This window comes from Montipora capricornis, chromosome 3 (assembly GCF_036669925.1).
Source record: "Montipora capricornis isolate CH-2021 chromosome 3, ASM3666992v2, whole genome shotgun sequence".
Classification (NCBI taxonomy): Eukaryota; Metazoa; Cnidaria; class Anthozoa; order Scleractinia; family Acroporidae; genus Montipora; species Montipora capricornis.
The window spans coordinates 27945014-27959106 of record NC_090885.1 but is presented as its reverse complement, the minus strand read 5'-3'; the positions used below and the strand labels follow the sequence as shown (position 1 = coordinate 27959106).

Sequence of the window (14093 nt, the reverse complement as noted above, 5' to 3'; positions counted from 1 at the left end):
GCATAGAAGAACAAGTGGATTAAGAACATCAGGCTAAATTTGGCCAATAAAGCACCATATAAATAAGAACAAATTTAGCCTGATAAGTAAAACATGTTCTTTATAATACAAAGGGAAAGGGTGTTAGGATGAGGAAACAATACAGCACAGTTACTTATATCAAAATACTATGGTGTTCAGGACCATTAGAAACTATAAAATCTATTACAAACATTAAGCCTCTGGTAATATAGTTTGAAGTATTTCTGAAACCAATTTTAAGAGCATTTTAAGAACACTGATTTCTCACTGAGCAGCCCTCAAGTAAGAACACGATCAGCCTTAAACCTGAAAAAAGTGTTCTTATATGCGGGTGTTTACTGATATTATAGGTGTAGACTGATTTATCTTAACAATGGTTGTGGTCACACTTGAAAGAAACAGTGTAGCACTAGTGTTGACACTACTCTAGTGTGAACTGTCTGGTATTTTGAATCCCTAGGGGAACACTGAACAATAGAACTTGATTTATTAAACGCTAGAGTTAACTCCCTAATGCGACCGCAACCAATGTAACATTAAATTGACGTTATTGACAATAACATAAGACGCCAAAGTGTGATAAACCGTGTTTCCGTAAGAACTGTCAGGAGGTTGGTATGCATGGACGTCTTTGTTAGCGTAGGAAATGAATATGCGGGGTATTTATGTTATTTATGGGAGCGTGGTTGGCGAAGTGGTCAGAACGCTCGCCTCCCACCTTGGATTCCCAGACTCTGAAACCTCCGTGATACTTAAAGAGAGTTTCACACTAAAGTAGGTTAAAGCGAGAAGCCCGGGGTGGGGGAGGGGGGAAACTTGGGTCAATTTTTGCTGGGTATGTGCCGCTGGCCTCTCCGAACCCCTACCCCATTATAGTCTATTCTGTGGCCAATTGTAGACCCCATCTTAGTCGCTTTTGAGCAAATGTTATTTTCCCTATCCCAACTTAGTCAATTTTGAGCAAATGTTATTTTCGCTATCCCAACTTAGTCACTTGAGCAAATGTTATTTTCGCTATCCAATCTTAGTCACTTTCTGATTATGCCTCTATCTTATACTGAAACCTAGGTCATCCTTAAATGAATTGACACTTTTGTTAAATTGAATGGAGAACGCTTTACTTTTCACCTTCAGTACAAACATTCTGGTACATTTGCTAGCCGTAAGTATTTACAAACGTACCGTACCGAGCCGATTGTTCAATATTAAAACAATAGCACGAACCATTCTTCCTATTTTAAAATCCCTGCTTACCAGAATTTTCTTATCCCAGAAATCACGAAAATGCACGACCCCATTCTAGTAACTCTACTAAAAATGTAACCCCATTATAGTCAATCCAGTCGTGAAAACGATTAGCCTCTTATAAGAAAGTACACCCCCCGGGGCGAGAAGGCGCTTCCAAGGTAGCATGCAAAAGGTTCTTGTTCGCTATTTTGGCCCTGTCCATGCACAAACCGCACCCTTTTTATAAAGCACAGACGATCAAAAGTTTCGATTGATTTTTTTCGAGTCGAGGACAAAAGATTCTGCATGATAACGATCAACGGTTAACATGGGCCCTTTATAAACAATGCTTTCGATGGCGCTTCAACTTTATTTTGTAAGCTATTAATATTCAAATTAATGCGCTATTAGGACATTTCTTCGATCCTCGAGGAAATTCGAATCCGAACAATGGATGTCCAATATCGCCGAAAGATTTGCATTTTGTTCTGCTTGTTCATGTTCATGTTGGTTATTTTCTTGGTTTTCATTTCCAAGTACTTGCAATAAAGGGAGCTCTGACAACGCAACACAGTCCGGACATTTCCCAGTGTTCTTATCTTGAAGTAATTGTTGATATCCCTTTAGCTGAACATTTCCACATTATATATGCAGAAAACCTAAACACAAAGCCCAACTCAATCTGCGATGGTTTTTGGCGATTTTTCGAAAGCATAATTTACACTTTTAATTCGATGTTCTCTGGCCGTTTGAACGGCGGCAACAGGGAAACGACTCATAGAAGTAATTTGAAAAATTAACGCTTACTTTGTTCGTTTGATATTTTTTCTCGTGAGTCATTGCGTTTCCGTACTTCTGTCCCTCGTGTAAGAAATCCTGTAGAATAAAACGATATCTCTCAATCCTGGTCCAGCAAAGAGTATCCACACGACTTTCTTCGTACGGTTTTTATTGCGTCCGAGGTACGAGAACGCAACTCCTAATTTGTGTTGTAAGGGAAGTTTTTTCGAGATTGCATTTTCGTCGACACACTTTTGCCTCGCTTTGAGGCGCTTGGTTACGTTTTGCCTCACTTTGACGAACTATCGCACGTGGTGATTTGTGCGTCGTCGGCGTTCATTATTCTTGCGTTTGGTGAGATGTGATAATCTTCCATCGTTCATCGTTGAAAAGAGCTGAAAGATTGCTGAAGGTCTGTCAACTGAAGTCGGTAAAATTTTACTTTGGATTAAGCATGGTTCGTCACTGTCCTTGCAAAATGCGTGCGACTCCTCGCGCTTGCATCAAACCGGTTTGTTTTGCTCGGCGGCCGTTGTGCCACAAAGTGAATCTACCGAGTTATGTAGCTCGGCGGCCGTTCTGCCACAAAGTAAATCTACCGAGTTGTGTAGCTCGGTGGCCGTTGTGCCTCAAAGTAAATCAACCGAGTTGTGAAGCTTGGCGGCCGTTGTGCCACAAAGTAAATCTACCGAGATATGACGCTCGTCGGCGCCATTTCATCATGACTTGTGATATTTACGGCATTGAAATCAACAAACTGAATATATTTTGTCCAAGCGTTCAGCACAGAAAAGTAATCTTAGGTCTTGAATACCACAAGCTGAAAAGACTTGCAAGTAATAGTTTCATTTTAGAGTAATTTTCATTAGTTTTCTACTTAATGTAGAATTCCAAATAAATAGTGAATGATTACGTCTAACAAGTTGTCACGTTCATAGATGCAGTACAGTGGAATTAGATCGTTAGTCGAGGTATCGTTATAACGAGACTCCCGATATAACGATATTGCCTTAAAATAACCGAAAATGTCTTTATATCAGGGTAAAATTAACATGTGCTTTTTTACTACTGTACGTATTGTTTAATTAAACTTGTAATGAGTATCAAATGACTCACAATTTGCAAAGCATTAGACGTTATCAAGGTTACACAACAAAGTCTGTGGTATGAATCGTAAAAGGGAAACAAAACAAAACAAAACTTAAACATTTGAAGTTGTATCTGTGTACTGATGCTGTAATATCGTTATATCGGGGAAGATTTTACGCTCGGTACGCTAAGAACTCAGCGTTATATCGGGAATATCGTTATATTGAAGATCGTTATATCGGGGTTCTGTCCCATACATTTTACTGTAACTTTTGCCGGGACATAGCATGTTTATCATTTTACCGGGGATATCGTTATATCGAGGATCGTTGTATCGGGGTTCCACTGTAATAACATTTCCCTATCACACGAACCATCCACCCTCCCCCATCAGTTGCTACCTGTACCAAAGCTGTACCGTCCTACAAAAATCGAACGCACTCGCCTAAGCTTCGATTACCCCTAGTTTTACATTATTTAGGGTTCCACAATGGTTTACAGTTTGTTTTTGATAAAAATTACAGAATTCCGATGAAAGTAACTCGTCTAAGGCTTACAACAATTCTCGACTATAACTAAAATTACTCAAGAATCACTAAGATTTTTTCCACCAGCCAACTGTGCCAAGACTCTAACAAGAAAACACAAAAGGATGTGTAAATACAAAGAATACATGACATAAGCCCCCCAATTACTCTATTACCAATTTCTCGAAGTGTGAACTGTAAGCGTTTTCTCGTTTGTCTTTTCTAAGCATTAAACATGTAAACCAGGGGTTTTTGAATGACAAAAAATATAGTTAAGAAATTCTTCATGAGGCAAAGAAATGGGACTAAAACAACGTGGAATCGTAGAGAATCGGTTTGGCTTATTAAAGGAAACACCTCATTCAGTAAACGCATCATTGGGTAAGTGGGCAATTGGAAATGGCACAGTGTGTTTGCCATTTGAGGAGGGATTTATAACGACAATGAAACACACAGGATCGCCTCTCTACTGATTTTAAAGTAAAGAAATCGATCAAGGGACTACAACGAAAAGACGATTCAACTCAAGTAAAAGAAAACTGCTGTGTAGTTTTACATAAGAATGCGGCATAGGCATCCAAGTCTCGATTACTGGAAAGATTTAGGCAACTGTACTTACTTTAATAACAAAGCCTTTCGTCATTTTCCACCGGAATTTTCCTTTTGCAACCTTTTCCTTCTCTTCGTTTTTTCCAAATTTTCACACACAGCACAGTGATTATCCCGCCGATGGCGCCAAACAGGAAACTCAGCAACAACGTTGAAGAAAAGGCCATAATTTCGTTGTTTTTTTTTTATCTCTTCGAATCTTCTTCTCCTGGTCCAAAAAAGAAATGAGCTAAGGCCAAATGTTTTATTTTTATTACACGTGAAATTAATTGTGCACCGGTGAAAGTAACTTCTACCGAATAACATACTTGCTTATTAGCAATTTATCTTACCGTAGGCACCTAAAAGGTTTTACATTCCAGGCTGTCAAACCAATCTTTGATTCTTCTTCACTTTTTTGCCCTATCGAAGACACAGACAAGCTGAAGACTTTCTATCAGACAACTTCGATTCGATCAGCTTGTTTGGTAAGTGAACTTCTTGTCAAAACTGAAATGAGCTTTGCTCGTAAAACTTTTCACCACCAAAACGATTATGAATGAACGCGTCGGTGATTTGTTGACAATTGCTCCAGTAACTCTACACGTGTTACATCCGGTGGAGGGGTCGGCAGTGTTAGGACTTGCAAATTTTGCAATTTTCAGCATAGTTTTCAGCGATGTAAAATATGAAAAGCATGGATCAACAATAAGTATGTCACCCCAATAATTTGGATTAATTGCCAACGAGGCGGCCGACCCCAGAGGGTCGGCCGTCGAGTTGGCAAATCATAGAGCCGTACGTGAGTACAGAAGAAAAAGCTCATCTCAGCGTAAGGGACCCTTTTTTGACCATATTTGGGTGTAAGTAATACTCCATATTTGGGTAGTGACGTCACGTTTTTGCATGTGTCGCTTCCACCGTGTGGTTTGTGTATTGTTTCAGCGGACGATTCAGCCAGTGAGATTGGAGGCGCTCATAGTTGCATTACGTGTTTGTAAATTGAATTGTAAGCAGCGGCTGATCAAGGAATAGGGTTATACCTGCAAATTTTGGACAGAACGAGCGTGTTCGCTTGTCAATTTCGAACCAGCGTGTTCGTCAATTTCGAACCAGCGTGTTCGCTTGTCAATTTTAAAACCAGTGCGTTCTTTCGTCGATTGACACGTTTTTAAAGACTTCAGATCAAAGAATTGAACAGATTACTTTAACACATGTTCTTATAGCACAAAGAATAGTCCTTGACTTCAGATGAAAAAATTGAACAAATTACTATAACACATCTTCTTATAGCACAAAGAATTGTCCTTGGACTCCAGCGTTGCGTAATTAAAACCACCCACAACTTGGACAAAGCGGGGGTAGACAATATTGCTTGATTATTGCGTTCAATACATTTATTATCTGGTGAATCGCCGTTAAAAGCCGATCACTAAATGTTGGGTTCTTTAGCTTAGCAGACATTGCTTTTCAGGGTTCATTCAATGTCAAATACAGTGCTGTTATTATTATTGTTATTATAATTTTCCTTCATCACCACGTGCGTGAAAGTTCGAGTTGCGCCGATGAAACATTCCCCACACGGTTGTTGTATTTATCTTTGTTATCTAATCACTCTGCAGTGAAACGAAAACAAAATAATTTATAACTTTGTATAAGGAAGAAAACACCAGTCATAGGAGGGGGCATCTCGTTTATTGATCAGACATAAATTGCCCTAGGATAGTAATAAACACTGAAAATAACTAAAAACAAAATTTCCGAAATGAACTGATCAAAAGCGGAGATGCCGTCGAAGTGACAACTCCTAACGGACAAACTCCTTAAATATTAACTACTTAGCATAAATATGTAACCTGCATGCCAACGAAATCTACATACCAGCACAAAACTATCTTACAATAACAACGTGAAAAATTATATTTGTTATCTAATCACTCTGCAGTGAAACGAAAACAAAATAATTTATAACTTAGTATATGGAAGAAAACACCAGTCATAGGAGGGGGCATCTCGTTTATTGATCAGACATAAATTGCCCCATTTCGAAGATAAAGCACAATTTAAAGATAGACCGAACGAGAAACTGAAAGAAGGGAATTGATATTGTCTTTAACATAGCCGTCCTTAGCACGATCTGATTTCCAACGACCATGTCGATTAAACAAACGATCGCTGATGCAAGCGTTCGCAGCGGCGGAGGCGCCACCTGATCTTAAGCTATGTAAACCATAACTAGACTTAGGAAAACCTAGTTCAACTAAAGAATTAAGCAAAAGCTCCCTAGCCCTAGAATAGGATATAGGTCGTGAACCTAGAGAATAACTAAGAGTGGACTTATGATAAACAAGATTGCGAAATACAAAGTCACTAGAATTACAATTCAAACAAGCGAGATGAAAATAACGAGAAAGTATCGTATAAGGACAAGTGACAGTACCCGTCCTAGCCAAAAGAACTGAAGAACCATCCCTATATACGTCAGTCTTACTACTGGCAATAGTAATCTTAACATAATCCGAATTTTGGAAATTTACATCACAACAGCGCAACTTAGCTAGCTCGTCAAAGCGTAAAAATGCACAATAAGCAGTGACAAATAAAGCTGCAATTCGGAGACTAGACAAGTTAGCAGATGGCGAGGCATACTTAAAACAAATTGACGAAATCATCTCAGGAGTAATTGGCTCCTTTTTAACTACTGGTTTAGCTGAAATCCGAATACCAGCCTCGAGAATGTTCTTCACCAGAGGATCTTGACAAGGATCGGGAAAACCATAGAGCTTATTAGCCCACGAAATACCACAAGATGCAGACTGAAGTACGGAAGAGCTTGTATCACCTCGAATAAGATGCTCTAGGTAAAGAGCGACGTCTAACGGCCTTGTAGGCAAAGCCGTGATCTCGGGGAAGCAAGATGCCCAGACTCTGAATTTCTGAAAAGACCTGGAATACTGATCAATGGTGCGTGGAGCCTTGGACTGCAATGCACGAGCCGGAAGAGAACTGGCAAGTCTTCGGAGTTCAGGATTCTGTAGGGTGGAACTAATCTGCGCAAAAGCAATATCACCTTGTGCAGGAAGAAACAAAAAATAGAACAAGAATTTTTAGTCTAACACGGGCTACTACCAGCGGCGTCCAGAGTAACTCAAATGTGCAAAAACCCAGTGGCAAAACAAATAAACACACAAAGCCAAGTGGCAAACACTTAAAATTCCAATAACTGATAAAACGAAAAATACAATCTAATTGCTTAGATTTATTTAGCCCCATTAATACATCCAGAGTAAATCAAGTGTGCAAAAGCCCAGTGGCGAAACAAATAAAACACACAAAGCCAAGTGGCAAACAGTTTAATTCCAACAGATGAAAATCACAAAAAATACAATCTAATTGCTCAGATTTAATTGGCGCCATTAATACGCAAGAAAAGGACAGACGAACTAAAATTATCAGAACCAAAAATACAATTCTTATTAACGCCGTGAACAAAAACTCGCTTTCCTTCAGCAACGTAAAGGAAGTCAACAATATAACTACGGAAAGAACGACCTTCATTAATGATGGATGGCCAAAAATGGCAGACGGCCAATAAGGGACCACAAGGGCGCCTACGCACTTACATAATTTGACATGCTCAATAACTTGAGTGACAAGGCAAACAGGAGGGACCAACCAACAGTTCTCACCTTGCCAGCTATGACTAAGAGCATCTACACCCAAAGTGTTGGGACTGTAAAAGCGCGAATAGAACCTAGGCAACTTGGTATTTGCATAACTAGCAAAACAATCTACAGTGAAAGGACCCCATCGAGAATCTATTGCACGAAAATAATCGTTGAAAACACACCAGTCGTCAAAATCAACGATCTTACTGTAATAATCAGCTTTCTGATTAAGCGTACGAGGAATCCATTCCACTGACAACCTAATACCATGAGCAGAAGACAAACAGAAAATATCCTTAGCAATAGTATTTAAATGTGGCTTATTGCTCCCGGAATCTGTAATGAACGCTACAGCTTTATTATCAGTATAAAGCTTAACAGAGGAATTATGCAAAATGGGAGCAAAACTTCTCAACGCAAAACTAACAGACTTCAATTCCCTCCAAGTGGAGCTTTGCTTCATTTCAAGATCATCAAAATTCTTGTGGGCAACAAGAAACCCGTCGACCTCAACATAAATGTAAGAAGCGCAAGCAACGTCACTAGCGTCGGAATAGACAATGTGATGAGGAACATTAACTGGATAGACAAAAGGTCTAGAATTAAGTGCCCGAGCATTGGCACACCAATAATTTAACTCAGAAATAGCTTCATCAGTAAGAAAAACCCCGGCATTCCAAGATGCTCTATCTACAATAACAGAATGCAATGCTTTCGTCATAATCTTGCAAATATGGCCAAAAACAAGCATACAGGAAATGATACGCCCGGTAACCTGAGCCAGCATCCTGGCAGTTACTACACGAGAACTAAAAACCTCCCCTATGGACGCAAGCAGAACTGATATCTTATCTTCAGGAATAGACAACAAGCCCCGAGCAAAATCCCAGTGAAAACCAAGCCAGCGAAGCAACTGACTAGGGATCCACATACACTTATCCTTATTTGGGACGAACCCCGAGCTAATTAAATCAGAATGCACCAACAAAGATTGTCGAAGGCAAGTATCCTTCGTACCACATACTCCCAGACCGTCATCTAAATAAACTACAATGCGGAGGGCCTGAGAACGCCAATGCTTGACGAGGGGACGCATAACTTTGGTGAAAATATAAGGGCCCGTAGAAAGACCAAAGGGCAGGACGACAAACTTAAAATATTTCCGAACCCCATTGAAAACCCACGAAAAACCGAGAAATCTTTGATGTGTGGGGTAAATTTCAACATGATGATACCCAGACTTAATATCGAAAGAATAAGCCCACAAATTAGAAAGAGACTCGCCGATCAAAAAATTTAGCATAGACTGAGCATCCTCAAACTTAATTTTGGACTTATTCACAAAGAAATTAACATGCCTAAGATCCAATATAAGCCTCTTCTTACCACTTGACTGTACAGAAACAGACAATGGTATAACCACGTCAGGGGGGGAAGTACACGAAACAATAGAGCCAACCCTAAGTAACTCCTGAATAGCGGATTCTACAAAATCACTCTCACCCAAAGCTGAGCGATTATTATTAAGAAAAACAATTGTAGGTTCCCGTGAAAAGGGAATCTTATAACCAAAACTTAAGGTATCTAAAATAAACTTAGAGGCACCAATGCTTTGCCAAAAGGAAATATTAGCTTTAAGCCTACCCTTAACAATAACTTGACTAGAGCCTTCAAAATATTCTGCAAAGTAAGAATCAAGAGAAATGTGATCCAAGTCAAAGTCAAAGTCAGAGTACTTATCTGGACCCAATCGTGCAAGAACATTTGCCAAATCAGACGGTGGTTGACTTTGTAGACGTTGAACTGGCGGCAGTGCTGGGGAGACTAGCCCTTGTTTTGTAGAACAAAGGACAGGCTGGCGAATTAGCCCAGTGTCCTCGCTGATTGCAGTTAAAGTAGATGTCAGAAGGCTGGACGGGTCGGGCGGCTCGAAAGGGCTGATGAAAATAAGAGCGGTGAGCAGAAAATGGAGAAGACGTAACAGCAGAAGTCGAAGATCCAGGGACTTGTACAGCCTGAAAATCTCGGAATTTAGCAGCATTTGAGAACCTTGAAACACGAGATTTGCCGGAAGACTTCTGCTTAATCTTGGTAAACGCACGACGCTCAGCTGCCCGAAGTTTCTTCTCGTCTTCCGAATTTTCAGCGAGTTCGTCGGACTCATATTCTTCAACTGCAGCCCAGCCAGCGGGACTTTTATCAGCAAAGCGGATCAACTTAATGCGTTTCTCAAGGTCAGACTTGGCCTTTTGGAGATGTTCTTGAACAGCCAGCAGGTTTCCCTCGGACAGATTAGAGATAGCCAGATCAAGGCAGTCAAGGAGGGCCGTTGGCAAAACCAGGATCGGATCGGATCGGACCGGATCGGACCGGATCGGATCGGATCGGATCGGATCGGACCGGACCGGATCGGATCGGACCGGACCGGATCGGATCGGATCGGATCGGATTGGATCGACAAAACCCGGACTGGTTCAATATCAAAATTCCTGCCAATAGACACATGAAATCCCTGGGTCACCAGTTAAGGGTACTTCCCACCTTCACGGGTGTTCTTCCGGAAAAAAGTTCGTACTCGCGTTAGTTTCAATAAAATCATAACAAACTATACATCAGAAGAAAGCTTAGTAAATGTAGCTTACGATAAATACACTGCTTTAGCGAGTTTTTCTTTTGGTAAGTGTTAGAATCGGCCCCGGTAAGACGTGAAACCGCCGAGGGTTCTTCTGATAAATTTATCGGGTATCGGATGCCGCTTTCTTCTGATGTATAGCTTCAATGACTTCACAGTGTTGTTATTCACAAGCCATCAATCAACAAAAGCTTGTCAGGAGATTCCGATATTTAGAATAATTTCTCATGGCGTCCATTTACACAACATACCTCGCATATTTTTGGCTACTCCAACATCTAAACAACCAATCAGAATATCGAAAACGCCTGAGACAATTTCGTTGATTGATGGCTTGTGAATATCAACACTGTGAAGTCATTTTGCTCGTGAAGCGGCATCCGATACCCGATAAATTAAGAAGAACTCTCGGTGGTCTCACGTCTTACCGTCTCCTGACAATAAAAGGAAAACTCGGTTACACTATAACTGTTGGCGTAAATTACATTTATTAAGACTAAAAACAAAGTAAGTATGCAAGGCTGGTTTTACGGCTATGAGGATATATAGTGTTTGTTTGACCAATTTTCGTCAGGCACGGCCTGACTTCTTCAGGGAGTTAAATCATAACTCGTACATAACTCCCTGAAGAAGTCGGGCCGTACCTGACGAAATATTGGTCAAACAAAAACTATATATCCTCACAGCCGTACAACCAACCTTGCATAATTATTTTGTTTTTAGTCTAAATATTATTTGCTGGTCAGATCTCCCAAGATCCGGCACTTGTACTTTGTTCAGCTGGCCCTTGCATACAAAAACTGTCCACATTTATTAAGCTTTCTTCTGATGTATAGTTTGCTATGATTTTATTGAAACGCGAGTACGAACTTTTTCTGGAAGGACACCCGTGAAGGTGGGAAGTAACCTTAACTGGTGACCCAGGGATTTCATGTGTCTATTGGCAGGAATTTTGATATTGAGCCAGTCCGGGTTTTGTCGATCCGATCCGATCCGTTCCGATCCGATCCGATCCGGTCCGGCCCGGTCCGGCCCGGACCGATCCGGTCCGATCCGATCCGATCCGATCCGATCCGATCCGGTCCGGTCCGGTCCGATCATGGTTTTGCCAACGGCCGTCAAGGAGCTGTGTATTAAACTCAAACTGGATTCTGTTACCTTTAAATTGAAGTGAACTAGCTGCCTTAGAGTCTGTTTTCAATTTCTTTAGTTCTCGCCGAGTTTCCACCTCGCGTTCGTCCAAGGAGCGCTTGAAATCGCCAAATGTTTTCTGCAACTTCGAATCAAGAAGGGAAGAAATCAGCGAGATCGTCTCGGAATTAGAAAAGTCTATCTGTTGAGGTTGGAATGATGCAGTTTCCGGCGGTGGATTAGACATAGCACGAAAATAAACTAAAAACAAAATTTCCGAAATGAACTGATCAAAAGCGGAGATGCCGTCGAAGTGACAACTCCTAACGGACAAACTCCTTAAATATTAACTACTTAGCATAAATATGTAACCTGCATGCCAACGAAATCTACATACCAGCACAAAACTATCTTACAATAACAACGTGAAAAATTATCTTTTTTTGATTGAATCAAAAAATGAAACAAAAATTCATGTGCACATTTATTCAAACAATACTCAAACAACCAGTAAACCTAAGGTAACACTTCAACATCACAAGATACTGCTTTTTAAGTAATACTCCCTCAACATTCCACATTTCAAAAACGTGATGAAAATTATGCCTTCAAGACGAAGACTCCTATCAGAGTTACTTCACACTCTTCCTTTCCTTCTTTAATTTACAGTAAGATAATTTCACCTGTGTGTCAAACTTTCACGCATTCCAGAGACATAAAACAATTTTGCCTCGTTGGCACTTGCCGCAAGGCACAACTAGTATCTTGAATTAATGTGTGCCAGTGGGAACATGGCTTTGTAACGTCCTATTTTTGGTCACGAGGTGCTGGTAATTTCAGACATCACGAAAGCGTCGTCAATAATGTATGAATATGAATATTCAAACACAGATGCAACACTGAAGTGACCGGCCAATACGCGTTTTTTAGTATTTACATTGCAGGCTATTTTCAAGTCAGGTTTTACGGCTCGTGAATTGCACGTGACTTCTTTGAAAAGGTCAGTTTAAGCCCTGGCCAAACTATCGAACAAAGTTGGATTGAAGGCTCCAACTTTCTTCGATCCAACATTGTTCGACAGTTTGACCACTCATTTTGGAAGATGTTCGTTCAACATTTTTTGTTCGATCAAATGTTGGATAGAGTTTGCTTTTGATCAAACATTACGACCAACAATTCTGTTTGACGCAGCAATGTTGCAGTGTTTTGCCGCTCTTCCAACAAAGTTGTGTCCTAAATCGAGTCACGTTCGTAGCACTAATCGCCAGAATCGCTATCTTATTTTCAAGCCAAGGCTTCTAGCATTTGCCAACAAGGACCAACGGGACGTCATGGTTGTTGATGAAACCTTGATCAGCGAATAGGAAGGAAGGCCATGTCTGTTGGACACTTTTAGGCTACTTAATCATTATCGCTCTGTTTGGAGATGGGTGTCTGGTTCAATAGCGTTTAAAATTCCTGCAAATTGATCCGAGCTCATAATCATCATCTTCTGAGCGGAGATGTATCTTGCAAAGAACATAACCTTTTCTACAATTTCTCTTAATCATTCTTTGGTTTTTCTTTTTTTGAATACGTCCTTTCCGTCCTAAAACAACTCCAGTAGCATAACGGTACGCCAAATTTTCAAATTTTGCGCCAACCTGAACTTGAATTCGTCAAGCAATGTTGGATAGTGTTTTGCCAGTAGTGTTTTGCCACTACGTCAACATTTACATCCAACAACGTTGCATGTGGGATCCAACTTTGTTCGATAGTTTGGCCAGGGCTTAATTGTTCAAGTAAAACAGGATGAGAATTTTAAACGTAGTACGCGTTTTCAAGCCCAACGTGAATGGGTTATTTACAACGAGGCGAATATAAATACCACTCGCTTTTGTCTATGAACTCAGACACATCTGGCTTTAGTCAGTTTTCCATTTACAACTTTTCAAATATTTATTTTGTTGTAATAATTGTTGAATTTTTAATTCAATCGAGTCTGTCTCTTGACTCGCCACAACAGTGGTAAGAGATCCAGGCGACCGCCGGAGTTACTCTGGTCATAACAATCAGCTCGTGATAAACAATCTCGGTGTTTCTTCTTATTCATTAATCTTAAGACGGCAGCGTAACTTCAAAATCAATTCTGCAGCAATAAGACCTATGCAATAGGATGCAAGCTTTGTTCGAAAGAAAGCTAGCTAAAGCTCAAATCGTCCGCTGTATCCTGTGCCGTACGTTCGCATTGACGTTTTTTTGTCACTATCAGTTGCCATGATTGTTAGTTAGTGACCGGGCCAACCTCGTTTGGGCTTTCGGTGACTTCGATCGCTTCTTCTTCTTCTTTCGGTCGCTACCATCACTACCAGCTGACAGCATGGCAGAGAAACGAAGACATCAAACTGTAAACACACTTTTTTTCTTTTGGGTTTCAAACGTCACGATCCT

At 40.4% G+C, this 14093-nt stretch overlaps 1 protein-coding gene and 1 long non-coding RNA gene across 2 annotated transcripts; both read right to left on the bottom strand.

Annotated features, from left to right (window-relative positions):
* Window positions 1-3566: 3566 nt before the first annotated feature.
* Window positions 3567-4880, bottom strand: LOC138041261 (uncharacterized). Its single transcript, XR_011130780.1, has 3 exons — window positions 4586-4880; window positions 4264-4461; window positions 3567-3748 (listed from the first exon to the last, which is right to left on the bottom strand). It is a non-coding gene; the product is annotated as an uncharacterized lncRNA (long non-coding RNA).
* A 1415-nt stretch (window positions 4881-6295) lies between these two features.
* On the bottom strand, window positions 6296-12035 carry LOC138040050 (uncharacterized). The gene is given in 5 exon segments (XM_068885845.1): window positions 6296-7302; window positions 7922-9580; window positions 9730-9786; window positions 9789-10224; window positions 11659-12035. Coding segments are annotated over 5 exon segments (3411 nt in total). The 5' UTR covers window positions 11911-12035.
* Window positions 12036-14093: the final 2058 nt, after the last annotated feature.